The 13,747-nt window shown below is 38.4% G+C and overlaps 1 protein-coding gene and 1 pseudogene across 1 annotated transcript; one reads left to right on the top strand and one right to left on the bottom strand.

Annotated features, from left to right (window-relative positions):
* The first annotated feature begins 3,802 nt into the window (after nucleotides 1-3,802).
* Nucleotides 3,803-8,900, top strand: LOC142608577 (uncharacterized). Its single transcript, XM_075780267.1, has 5 exons — nucleotides 3,803-4,777; nucleotides 6,204-6,288; nucleotides 6,395-6,564; nucleotides 6,812-7,086; nucleotides 8,431-8,900. The coding sequence occupies exons 1-5, from the start codon at nucleotides 4,402-4,404 to the stop codon at nucleotides 8,605-8,607; spliced, it is 1,083 nt and encodes a 360-aa protein (XP_075636382.1). The 5' UTR covers nucleotides 3,803-4,401; the 3' UTR covers nucleotides 8,608-8,900.
* A 664-nt stretch (nucleotides 8,901-9,564) lies between these two features.
* Nucleotides 9,565-11,718, bottom strand: LOC142611423 (polygalacturonase inhibitor-like; annotated as a pseudogene).
* Between the last annotated feature and the right edge of the window lie 2,029 nt (nucleotides 11,719-13,747).

Here is a 13,747-nt window from a genome sequence, read left to right as displayed (position 1 = left end):
CAAACATGTTGAACATGAAGGAATCCTTGAACAAGGATAAGCTAAACACCACAAGTGGACGGACCACACTTAAAAAACTAGTGTAAGGGGGAAAATGTTCGTCCATACACTAACATATTCAATATTAAATAAAGCAATAAAGATAAACATTCATTTATAAAAGTTTAAAAAATGGTAGACGACCACCATCCAAAAACCCTTATAAGTTAAAGCCTAGAAGGCAATTGTTTGAAAACTCATCACAAAAATCACGGACGAGACAAATGTATTTAAATAAATTTAAATGGTCCAAAACAGCGGACCTCATACTTAAAACAAAGACGAAAGAAAAATGACAAGATAATTTTTCAAACACTTTTCAGTGAGGGTCCTTTCCATCATTAGGCTCGTCCTGGGCAAGCTGAGTGGTGGCATCGTCTTCAAAATTAACATCTTCAGAGCTTGTCTGGAGTAGGGAGCTTGCAACACCAAGGTTGAACTTAATGGAGCTAAAGTTAACTTCAGGGAAGTTCTTCATAGCGTCCATACAAAAGTCTTTGAAGCCAGTTGCGTAGTTGGTGTCCAACAAATCAATGAATTGTTTAGAAGCTCTAAACTCCGCTACGACATCTTTTTTGGCTTTGTCAATAAGGGTACTCAGCTCGTCATTCCTTTTTTGAAGGTAGTCAAGACGAGTATCCTTCTCAACAATGTCAGCTCTGAGCTCTTCAACGAGGTTCTGCGATTCCTTGGCCTCATCTTTAGCCTTGGCTGCCACCTCAGCCCACCCCTTGTAGTCATCCTTGACTTCTTGGACCCTCGTCCTGTCTAACTCCGTGGCCAGCTTGGACGTAGCAATGAACTTAGACATTGCCTGCAACAAGTGATTTGAGATTCTATTAGAAAAATATACATACATATATTAATATGACATGACGAGGTAAAAGTAAGTACATACCTTGAAAAGATCATGAATAGCAGAATGCTCAAATTCTTTCAAGGACATGTCATAACACGCAACCACGTCCTCTCCAATCACAGCCTTCTCAAACCTCTCCTAAGCTAAATCCTCATTTTCAAGAAGGTTCATGGGAACCCTCTAAGAAGGTTGGGACTAGGCAGGCATAGTGGTCTTGGACAGGGTGACCTCAATAGGTATAAATGAGTCCACATCATGGACTTGGACGAACGACTGCTGAGAGCTAGGAGTAGGGAGGCCAGGCTTGACAACCCCGGGCTTGGACGACTGGTGCTTTGCTCTCTTCTCCATGCGACGACTTGGAAGGTTTTCCAAGTCAATTGCCTTTGACAAATTTTTTTGTTTATCCCCAATGGCAAGATAAGGTTGAAATTGGGCCTCCTACCTAGTGACCTCGTCCACCACCTCCTTGCCCTTATTTTCCTTCATGGTTGTCACTCCTGAAAAAGACAACGTCAAAGCCATTATTAAATAAATAAATAAATAAAAAGAGAGAAGAGAAAGAAAAGCTCACGTTTACGGACAGTGAGCTCGTGAGCTAAGGCTTCTGGAGATGGCTCAGGACCAAGTCCCCAGGTTACAAGACGTTGGAGAGTAACTAAAGAGTGGAAATCCCTGTCAAGGTGTAGATGAGCCTTCTAGATACGCCTAAGATAAAACTTGCTTAAGGACGGTCGTCTAACACCTGAAGAAAAAGGAGAAAAAAAAATGGTTAGACAACTATAAAATAACATATATATAAAAAAAAATGAAATGATGATAATAAGCATACCTTCAGGACGAAGGTTCCCTAACTCTCTAATATATGGGGCAAATGGATCCCTGCCAACCTCAATAGGGTGTCTTGCCCAAAAACCAAAGACGAAGAAAAACTTCGTCTTCTAGTTTCTATCTGATGTGACAAGAGATTTTATCAATCTACAATCTTTCCCTCTGCCTGTGAATTGATAAAAGCCAAGGGATTGGTTAATTTTAGAGGGTTTGTAACAATAAAGGAACTTCGTCCACAGTGAGAGGACGATCCCCTTCAAACACCTCCCTCCACAAAATTTGCATAGAGATGACTAGTCTCCACGCATTGGGGTTAAACTGACATATCCCTAAACCTAACCTACTGAGTAGTTCCCTAGCAAAGGCGTTGAGGGGTAACCTGAGGCCCCCTAGAAGATAAGCCTCATAAACGCCTATGCAAAAATGAGGCTGACAACACCAATCCCCATGAACAGCTAACCTAGGGTTCAGGTCATCGAGAATTTGGTACTAACTCCTAAGGGATGATAACCTCTTCTCGTCTATCCTAGAGTGGACTCCTACAGCATAGCTGTATATCGTCTCAACCTCGTCTAAAGGAGTGGACGAGGGAACACTCGAAGGAACAACCCCAGACCCAGACGCGGCCCTTGTCTTAAGTTGTTCCTAAAAGACCTCTAAGGGAATCCCAGGAACCCCAAAAGTGTATTTCTCGTCCGTGGTGTTTGCCCCACTACTGCTATTGCTAATACTACTAGAATCGTTGTAACTAGTTGAATCATAATACTCGTCTATAGCCTTATCAACACTATTACTAGACGAAGAAACAACGATTTTAGACATTTTGAAGAAAGCTTAAGGAAAACCTAAAAATGAGTGTAAAGAAAATACCTAGCTCTAAATGAAGGAAAACTAAGGACGCAGAAACACTCCTAGACGAGGCTCTGGGCGACGAATGTCAAGAGAGAAAATTCAAGAAAGGCGAAGGGTAGGAGAGGAATTCCTCTATTTATAGGCAATGAAGTCAGGCATCTGAAACGACGCAACCAACCGGGGAGTGACATGTGGCACATTCATCGAAAAAAATAAAATAGACGTGACCAGTCACCAATAGGGTCATGACACGTGGCATGACATCAAGGGACTAAAAAAAATAAAAGAAGAAGAAGAAGAAGTCCAGAGGACGATGGTAAATTTCACAGTGCTCTGGACTACCTTGGACAAGGGGGCAACTGATGGTGAGCTGAAACTTGAGTTAAGTCCTGAGGGAAGATAAGGATAATGTACTCTAACTCCTATGGTAGTTGTGGGAGTTAACCTTGAACCCTTTGACCTCCTCAAATATAGGGGAAGTTATGAGACAAGTAACTGCTTAAAGAGCACACTATAAAAACACCCAATGACATCGAATGAAGGTACGTTTTTACAATTCCTGAAAAGTTGGAACTCTAGAAGTTGAGAAAGAAACTAACTTTGGCATTAGAGGGTTCTTGGCTAGTCCACCCGGATCATCTTTGATTGTGTGTTCTTTTTTTCAGGTCTTTCAATCAATCGCTAATCCTTTGAAACCCGAAATATCTAACCTACTGATTTTCTTTGCATCATATATATATATATATTTAAAAAATGACAAATTTTGCAAAAAAATAAATGGCAAATTCAAATCCATGTAAGTTTGAAGAAAAGTATACAAATTATGTTTCATGATATTTATTATTATTATTATGTATTCTATTATCTAATTTTAAGTAAATTAATAAAAAAATTATTTATATTTGAATTTTGATTAAGTCGTACATTGCACGAGTATAATGCTAGCAATTACAATAACAATCGTTGAATAAAGATATCATATTCCAGAGAATATTATTATATTCCAAACCAAAAACTAAAATTGGGCTAACTTGTGTTGTACTTTTTTTTTTTGTTGAGAAAACTTGTGTTGTACATGAACTCTTCTATTTTGCTTGAATCTAATAAACTCTTTTATTTTGCCTATTATTATGCATTTATTTTATCCTACCTAGAATTAGAAAGTAAGAAAGGAAAAAAAAAAAACCGAGGATTTAGCGCGAGAGTGAGGAGGTGGCACGTGGGACCCCAATCCTCCGCCCACGGTTTTTCTTTGTAATTTAAGTGGAGTAGATCTCTCTCTCTCTCTCTCTCTTATTTTCATATTTTGATCTCCCTCGGTTTTCTGAAGGGCATAATAGCTCTCCTGTTTATATTTTATCAAGTTTAATTTATTCTTTCTGGGTTCGACTCATTTTCTCTTTTAACACCTTTCCTTTTTAATTATTTATTTATTTATTTAAGGCGAACGGACTTCAGTTTTATTCCTTGATTTCTTGGATTCGAATATGAATTTCTCATTCATGTTGTGATTTATCTGATTTCAATTTACTTTCACTCGGTTTCTCAAAATTTTATGTCATACTCCATTGACTAGATCTACTAATTAATTGGAAATTCTCAAAAAATCTGATTCTTTTCATACTCTGACTAATGGGTTGTTATTGTTTGTTTGTAAAAGTTTTGAGCTTTAGATAGACATTTAACCCAAAATTCTCTTTTGTTAATTCACTATTGTAAATAACATCTTCTGGGTTTCTCAAAAAAGTTTCAAAATTTGAATAAAATATTTAAAATTTTCATTAGCTGTTTGGTGTTTGAGTTTGTGGGGTTCGCTCAGAATGGTCACAGTTAATGTTGGAACGCTCCATAATGTGTTGGACCACGTTTATGGCGCATTTATGCACAGAACAAAGATAAGCCCACTATTTTTCTCTGGAGGATGGGGTGGCTCAAAGCTTGAATTGCTGGAGAGAATGATCAAACAACTTTTCCCAGAAGTGGTTGGTCAGAATTGGCCTCCCACATTGGTGAAACCTGTTTGGAACACAGTTTGGGAGACCAAGACTGCTTGTTTAAGAGAAGGGGTCTTTAGGACCCCTTGTGATGAGCAGCTCCTAAGTGCATTGCCTCCTGAGTGCCACAATGCAAGGGTTGCTTTCCTTACTCCCAAGTTTGTGCCGCCACAGAAGATGGCCTGCGTGGTTCATCTTGCAGGTATATTGCTTTTATTTTCTTCTAGAGTAATTCAGAAATGGGACTTTGCATTGAACTTTAGCTTAATACTACATTGTCGATGGAGAGTTTAACAGTTTAAGCGAGTTTCTTGTTTTATTGCTTTGTTTATCTGTCAGAAAGTGTTTGGTTTTGGTGCTGTGGTTAATGTATTAGCTTGTGCATGGTTCATGGTAGGATTTTTTATTCTCAATTGGTCAAGCCTTAAATTGATTTTACTTTGTTTTACTGGATAATTCATCAGGGTTTTTATTAGCCTTATGATGATTTGCTGCAACCAAATAAGGTTTTGACATGTAGCAAAGTAAAGAGGGCTGGTTTAGATTGATTGGATTAGCTTTAAGCTGGCTGAAATCCCTACTCTAATTATGCATTTCAATAAAGAAGTAAAATCTGGTGTTTAAGTTATGTTTATGCGGGAAAAGCTCAAGCTTTAATAGTTGACTTGGTAAATGAATGGCTTCCATTTGTTTCATGAGCTAGGTTTTTGGATTAGCTCCATTGGCTATCAATTGGTTGGAACTTTAAGTTTTGGTTTAAATGCAGGGAAACGACTCAAAGCTTTAATATTTGACTGGGTAAATGAATGGCTTCTGTGCGTTTCAGGAGCTAGGCTTCTGGATTAGTTCCATTGGCTATCAATTGGTTGGAACCTTTAGTTTTGATATAATTTGTTTCCTTTTGAAATGTTTGACTCCTTTCATTTTTGCTTTTGGTTTCCTTCCCCCCTCGGATGCAGGGCCAAGGGGTTATCCAAAGGGAAAATTCCTCAATGAAGTCTAACTTTAAGGATAATGTGATAACCACACTTGGTAAAGATTAACTAAAGTATTTTTAATATTTTTGGCAGATTTATATGTTTTTGCATTAGATTTTGTTTATATTCCTCCAATGTATGTTACTGCTGGAAAATACTATATCCATTGGGAAATAAGTATCGAGGTTTGTCCTCTTGGCAGTTAGAATGTAGTTATAAGTCAGTTGGTGAAATGTTTAATTTTTGGTTTATTAATTCCAAACTGAAATGCAAATATTTTTCATTTGAGCATGTGTCTTCCATCACTATTGTGAATTATTCAAGTAATTAATTATTCATGGGAATTTCTATACTAACTACAGTTGATATTATAGTGACCTTTCTGATACTTTGAAAACTACAATTTTTTTCATTCCTTCTGCACACATTCATTTGAGTATATTCTTGTTTGTGCTACTTTCCAGATTAATTTCTGAATTTGTTATACTAATTTCAGATATTAACAATGTTCATTATTTCCTAGTTTCCTGCCAAATCTCAAAATTCTATTTCAAATTACACCCTTTACCACTGAAGGAACCTCCTCCCTTTGGTGCATTTGACATTTGGTAGTTAGCTATCTGGACTACAACTTGTAGCCTCTTTTTGCAGGCACTGGGGACCATACCTTTGAACGGAGACTGCGCCTTGGTGGGCCTTTGTTGAAGGAAAACATTGCAACCATGGTGCTAGAGAGGTAAATGCCAATTCTGTGTATTCCTAGAAATTGATAGAAGTGCTTCTGTTTAAATAACTTAATGTAAGCTATGATCATTTGAATAAAGGTAAATGTTTAATTGCAGCCCTTTCTATGGACAAAGACGCCCCTTGATGCAGTTTGGTTCAAAACTTTTGTGCGTTAGTGACTTGCTTTTATTAGGAAGGGCAACCATTGAAGAGGCCCGCGGACTGTTACATTGGTTAGACTCTGAAGAAGGGTTTGGCAAGATGGGTGTTTGTGGATTGAGCATGGGTAAGGCTCAAACTGAATCCTTCGCTAGAGATTAAAGTTAGCTAGCTCTAATCTAGCTTTGAGATCATATCTTTTTCGGTCAAATTTGTCATTTCAAACTTTGAATTAATTTGGTGGGTTACATAAAAATATTATTTCAGTGTGTAAAAAGAAATGTATATATTGTTAACTCTACAAGTGGAGCACTCACACCCCAAAGATAAGTCTCTTTTTTCCCTCTGAACTTTGATGGTTTCTTGGAATTCAGGAGGTGTACATGCTGCAATGGTGGGATCACTTCACCCTACACCTGTTGCAACCCTTCCTTTTTTATCACCACACTCTGCTGTTGTGGCATTCTGTGAAGGAATATTACAGCATGCTACTGCATGGGAGGCACTAAGAGAGGATCTTGCAGCACAGAAGGCTGCAATGACTCTTGAGGAGGTGAGAGAACGGATGCGAAATGTATTGTCTCTCACAGATGTCACACGCTTTCCGATTCCCAAAAATCCTGATGCTGTAATATTTGTTGCTGCTACTGTAAGTACCAGATATCAATATTACCTTCTGAACGTGTCGTTTAAGAAAATTTACAAGGACTCCATAGTTGTCTTCTTTATCCTTATTAATTGTCTTATCTTTATCATTCTATAGGCATATTTTCTAAGCATGGCTGACAAGGAGTTGGCAATTTGCCTCTTTTAATAATTTGATGATTTATCTAGTGAAAATGAGAAAAAAGAAAAAAGAAATGGATAAAAAAGAATGCTGTTAGATAGAATTGAAGCAACCTTTGAAGCTCGTGTTCCTCTCTCTCTTTCCCATCCTTGCAGTTGACTGTCATTGCATTGTAACACCTAGCAAAGAATGTTCTATACTCTTTTCTTTCTTTTTCTGGGTGATTTTTTTTGGGGGTGGGGGGTGGTGGGGGCTGTTTAAGAGCCTTTAGCTGCAATTGGTACAAAGTATATACCGTCTGAAATTTAGTGTTAATCAATCCATGGAAGTTAATATTCCATGGGTAAGTCTTGTATGCATTAGGAAGTTCTCATTATAAAGTTATAAACTGTAGTTCTCTTGGGTATATAAATCTTGATGGGCTCAAGCACAATCCATATGCACCTCTTTACAACAGCCTCAAAATTTACCAAATGTTTGGTTAGAGGGAGAGAGGGAGATGGACAAAATATACTAAAATTAGCTCATTTTAGCCTACTTTCCCCCTTTCTATCTCCCCTTTCCCTGTCCCAAACATACCTTTTGAGACCCAAAAAAAAAAATCACAACACAAAATATTTGGGCACAAACATAGGGGCCAATTAGGAGGTTGCAGCTTTCAGAAAAATGCGAAGTTCAGCTGCTTTGAAAAGCAGCTGGTAACTTGCCTTAAAAGCATAAGGCACCTTACAAATTTGCAAAATGCTGAAATGAGTTAACAAACGAGATGCAAGCAGCCTTTGCTTTTTAAAACCTGAAGCACCCACAATAAAGGGCCTTCTCTTTTTCCCTGATCAAGAATTCGAGATCCCGTGCAATAGTTATTGCATGGGATGCAATAGCTATGGACAGTTGGGAGCACAAGTTAAGAGGTTAGCTTTTCTTCATGGCCGTCCAATTAGGCAAAAAAAGAAGTTAGCTTTTTACCTTTTTTCTTTTTGCGTGATCGGATGTCTGTGGAGAAAGTTAACTTTTTAACTTTTGCTCCCAACCATCAATCAGGTATTGCATCCCATGCAATATCCTAGCTGCTGCATGGGATCCATACCCCTTATTGCTTATGATTGGTGTATCTTCATTGTGTAATTTATTGCTCTTTATTTGTTACTGCTTCCTCGCCAAATTTAGCTTTGGAAGCTATATTCTTAAACTGCAATCATGCTTCAGGATGATGGGTATATTCCAAAACACTCTGTGATGGAGCTTCAAAAGGCTTGGCCTGGTTCAGAAGTGAGATGGGTCACTGGTGGGCATGTCTCATCCTTCCTTCTACACAATGGTGAGTTCCGGAGGGCAATCGTTGATGGTCTTAACAGATTAGAATGGAAAGAGTCTCCATCATGAGAGTGGCTTCACCGTATGAGGAAGATACTGCATTTATTCTCTTGGTAATCTTCTTCACCTCACTAAACCTGTAAAATGAATCGTAACTGATATTTGTGAACGCCACGCGCCCCCCCGCCCCCCAAAACAATAACAAAACAAAAAAAGAAAGATAGTAAGAGGGGGGTTGTTTTGTGAATTACTATTTAATGTGTATCAAATTCAATGTGTACTATCATCTGATAAACTTCATTTGTATGTGACATTGAAATCAATGTTAAATGGTGAAAATGCTGATGAAACTTTTACTCAAATTTGGTTTGGAGAAGTGTGGATTTGTTTGGTTCAGTGCTGATGAAAGTGAAGCTGGGATAGAGCTGATGAAAGTTCTATCCCACCCTCAGTTTCACAGCTTCCAATTGACAAATGGATGTCAATAATAAATGTCATTAATACAATACAGATTGTTTGGTTACAAGTTGGCCTACTTTGCTGATTAAAGTTCTATTCAATTCTGGTTTGGAGAAGTGTGGATTTGTTTGGTAAGGACATGTTGTCCAAACTGTGATTTTCATTTTCTTCTGCCATTATGGACCCATCAAGAATAGAAAGTCATACACATAAATGTCACGTTGATGCCTGTTTAGTACAGTTTAATTTTCAGTTTTTGAAGTATATTTTCCATTTTTTGAAAATGAATTTGTTGGACAAATTGCACCTAAATGTGAATAGGTCTTTTTGATTTTTGTGGTTTCTTCTCTATTTTTATTGTTATAGCACTTTAGCAAAAAGGTAACATTTATTTAGATTTTAGTTTTTTTTTTTTTTTTTGGTCTTGTTATTGGATGCCCAAATCTTAACGGATTAAAAACAAACTATTACCGAAGACTAATTGTAAAACTGAGTACATTGTCGTAGTAGTAGTAATTAAAGATTACAGTGGAACCCACGTCAGTTTCTGGGCAAATCATTATAAGATCACTTGCAGCTTGCAAGTGAAGCACCAGTCAAGCACTGGCTATGGAAATAAGTCGAATAATCGAAGCTCTGCAATTTACCACCTATTGGAATCTGACCACAAAGCCTATTATAACTCACATTAAAGAACTGCAACTTCAGTGCCGTAATCTCCACAGGAATGCTTCCATAGATCTTGTTGTGGTTAAGATCCAAAGTAATCAAGCTCTTGGCGGACACCACCTTGGACATTAAACTCCAACAAGTTCCTCAGACAAGTCCACGATCTGTGTACTCTTGTTCGGTCTGAAAACCACGGATGCATCACCTATGAGTTTGTTCCTTGACAAGTCATTATAAGTGAAGTCCATTTGAGCAAATGAGGTTGGGATTAACCACGGATGCATCACCTATGAGTTTGTTCCTTGACAAGTCATTATAAGTGAAGTCCATTTGAGCAAATGAGGTTGGGATTGGGATCGGTTAGTTGGTTGTGAGAGAGGTACAGGTATAGTCCCTTGGGTAGGAATGGCAATGGGTCAGGTTCGGGCTAGGTTTTTTGATATCCGGACCCGACCTACGGGTCCTCCCCTGTTACCCGGATTCGGCCCGTTTAATAAACAGGTCTTTTTTTTAGCCCCAAACTTGGCCTGTCAAGTCTCCGTGGGCCCCGTCCAGCCACTTCTTGGCCTAATCCGTGGCCCAATCCGCCCAATCTTATATATATATAACCCAAACACAAATAGCAACACAAATAAATCACCATTCTTATCAGTCTTGCTGAAAATGAGATTCTCAAATAGAAAATAAATATTAAATGAACACAAAAAATAGAAGGAATAAAACTCCATTAATGGACCGATTTTTACATTAACACAAACATCAACTCCGATTCACATTCTTTGAAGTTATCCCAGGCGCTATAGTCAACTAAACCAACACAAAATATACACATGCATTACATTCTATACAGATTGAATCCTCAAACAAATACCCAAAAACAAAAACTATTGAGAGAGGAAATGAACCAAAAAAAAAAAAAAAGAACTTAGACCACTAAAGCTCCATCAGCGATGCTCCGATCTAACAACACGAACACATCTCTCTCCGATCTAACAATCCCATGCTCCTATCTATGGATTTCGTGCTCCTCCGTGACAAATGGCAACCACCACAAGGGTGAGGATGGGTTGGTGAGTGTATGAGAGTGAGAGTGAGGATGAGATGTGAGTGAGAGTAAGTCAGTGAGGGGAGGATGAGATGTGAGTGAGCGTGAGCATGAGAGTGAGAGTTTGAGTCAGTGAGAGTGAGGTGAGAGAGGCGGCTGAGTTGAGAGAGAAATGAGGGAAATGAGTTTAGGGTTAGAGTTGTGATATATATATAGGTAAGGTTTTTTTGTAATTTTTCATTTATCTAACTGGGTCGGGTCGGGTTCGGGTTCGGGTTCGGGTCAAGTTTTTACCAAAATTTGGACTCGACCTGGACCTATTTTGGGTTTTTTTTTTTAAAACCCAAACACGACCCTATTCTTATCGGGCCGGGTAAAATACGACCCATTAGGGTCGGGCAGGGCTAGGTATCCACAGGTCGGGCAGAAATTGCCATTCCTACCCTTGGGAAAATTATTAAAAGAGTAGGGGATTTGTCCTGTGAGTTTGTTATGGTACAAGTGAAGTCCATTGAGGTTTGGAAGCTGTGAAAGTGAGGGTGGGATAGACCTAGATAGATTATTGAATGAGAGATCAAGGAAAGCGAGGTTTTTGAGCTAGCTGAGGAAGTTAAGAACTTGGCCAGAGAGATTGGTTCAATTGAGAGTGAGGGATTTGAGGTTTTTGAGCTTGACAATGGTAGGTTGGATAGGACCAGTGAGATTGGGAAACTTGTGAAATTCGAGAGTGTCGAGAAAAGGAAGGTCACCCACTTCAGGTGGGATTTGACCAAAGAGATGGCCAGAGAAGATGGTGAGGGAGTTGATGCGGTTAGAGGCGGAGTCACATGTGACACAATACCATTCATAGCAATCGATGTGTTTGGGTCCCAAGAGGCAAAGTACCTAGGGGTTGTTGAAGGCTTGTTGAAGACTTTTTGGTATTGTGGGTTGCAGAGTTCGGAGAAAGTAGAGGAGTTGAGAAGGGTGAAGCAGAGGAGGGAGAGATGGCTAACTGTACTACCCATGTTTTAGTATTCTAGACAAGAATGGTGGTGTGAAATTTGGTACATCATTTTAAACACATGTTTTCAGTTTTTAAACAACATTACTCGTATTTTCACATACTTTTTCACTTACACGTATTTCCAAAAAAAATAAAAACTATTGTTTAAATACACATACCAAACGGACCCTTATTATTGAGTGTGGACTGTCTAGCGGTCACTCTCTTAGGCATTGTTTGGTGAGGGATTAAAAAGTTGAGGGATAGAAAAATTATTTAGTTTTTCCCATGTGTTTGGTCGGGAGGATGGATATGTAGGTGGATGAAAACCCCTTTTGTTTGGTTGAAAAGAAGAATTAGAGGATAGAAAATGTAATTTGTATAAATTTGATTCGTTACCTTGATTGCACAAAAAAATTTAATACTTTAAAAGGGAAAAAATTCTTTTAGAGACTAAGCCTTTGTTTGGAAAGAGAGAATGAAATGGAATGGAAAAAAAATTAAAATAATAATTTTAGAATATTCTTCCATTCCCTTATTTGAGAGTTTTAATAGAGGGAATGGAAAGTCCATTCTCTTATTTAAGAGTTTAAGTGGGAGGGAATGGAATGAGTAGGAGTGAATATTCATTCCTCTCTATTTCCTTAAAACCTCAAATTTTCATTCATTTCGAAATAAGTAAACAATCAAACTTTAATATTGTGGATTCTTTTTTTGGATAGTACCCAAGCCTAAGTAGAAACGAGGATCTTGAGCTTTATACTTGTTATTTGGTAGACTGAGTTTGGTTCACCGCAGCTAAATCAGGCTGATTATGAACTAAGTTGTACACAAAACATGGACCTTACAATACACACACACACACACACACACTAATACATACAAGGTATATATGTATTGCACAGTAAGGAACAATAAAGAGTGATAGAAGCAAAGGAAAAATAATAAGAAACGTTAGGGGTCCTCAGCATAATATATAATACTTCATTATTTTCTTGAAATTTCATTACAATATGTCTCTCTTGCAGTAGGATGTGTTACAAGTTCCAAATAAGTTAAACAATTACAGATTTAGATAGCTATTTTAGGCTTTTAAGACTTGTGAGGTTTTAATCCCTTTGAATCCAAGTGTATCCTTTAGTGCCTGTCTTAGGATTCTAGATTGGGTTTTCCCTCTTTTCTTTCTTTTTGAATTCTAAAGAAGTTTTTCAAAGGATTTTTTTTCTCTGATTCACTATTGCCGAATGGTTTTTGTTGATGGCTTCACCTCCTTTTATAGCATCTTCCTAGGGTTTTTGGTGCACCACAAATTCCCTCCATTTGCTGGGTACTAGAACCAATGTTGTGTCAGCAACATTGGTGGCTAGTCCCTTCCTTATTTCTCATTATTTCCCTCTTTTAAGGACCCCCCCCCCCCAAAAATCCCTAGCTGACCTTCCTTTTTTTGAGAGGTTCTAAGGGTTGACCTTCAGTGCTTCTTTTCCCAAGGCTTCTAGACACTACTTTTCAGACCCACTTTTTGGTTGCTTCACTTTTGTCTTTTTCTCCAAATAGGAATATTCCTTTCTCATTATGTTGAAAGATCCCCAGCCACCTTCCTTCATGGTACATCTCCCTAAGCTCCCTGAGGTACCAGACTTCTTTTCATGAAGTGCTGGTTCCCAGGTCATCTGCCTTTTTTTGCATCATTGGGCGGTTGATGGGACACATCCATTCTTGTTCTTCGTGTTCATGGGCATGCTCTCTTGAGTTGTCTCAATCCCAGCTAGTCTCTTGCTGCATATCCCGAGGATCCTAGGCTTCTAGGAATTCCCAGCTATCTTGGTTCAGCTTTCTTCCTGAGTTCCCAATAACTTTCCCTCTTAAAGGTCGGACTGGGCTTCCTTTTTTTTCTTTGTTTCATAAGGCCCAAAGCTTACTTATTCATGGGCTTAGGCCCTTTCCTACTCATTTTAGGTAGTCCTTAGTTGGCGGGTTTGAGCCTTACTCCTTCCTTGAAAGCCCAAATGGTTCTTGAATTTTAACTTTGCTTAATATTGGACCTTGGTATA

The sequence above is a fragment of the Castanea sativa genome, chromosome 9 (genome assembly GCF_040712315.1).
Source record: "Castanea sativa cultivar Marrone di Chiusa Pesio chromosome 9, ASM4071231v1".
Taxonomy (NCBI): domain Eukaryota; kingdom Viridiplantae; phylum Streptophyta; class Magnoliopsida; order Fagales; family Fagaceae; genus Castanea; species Castanea sativa.
The sequence above is the reverse complement of the archived record's forward strand: the minus strand, read 5'-3'. Positions and strand labels throughout refer to the sequence as shown.

Coding starts and splice junctions, on each gene's coding strand:
- LOC142608577 (XM_075780267.1), top strand. CDS start 4,402: ATGGTCACAGTTAATGTTGGAACGCTCCATAATGTGTTGGACCACGTT. Junction 4,778..6,203: donor CTGCGTGGTTCATCTTGCAG/GTATATTGCTTT, acceptor CTCTTTTTGCAG/GCACTGGGGACCATACCTTT. Junction 7,087..8,430: donor TAATATTTGTTGCTGCTACT/GTAAGTACCAGA, acceptor ATCATGCTTCAG/GATGATGGGTATATTCCAAA.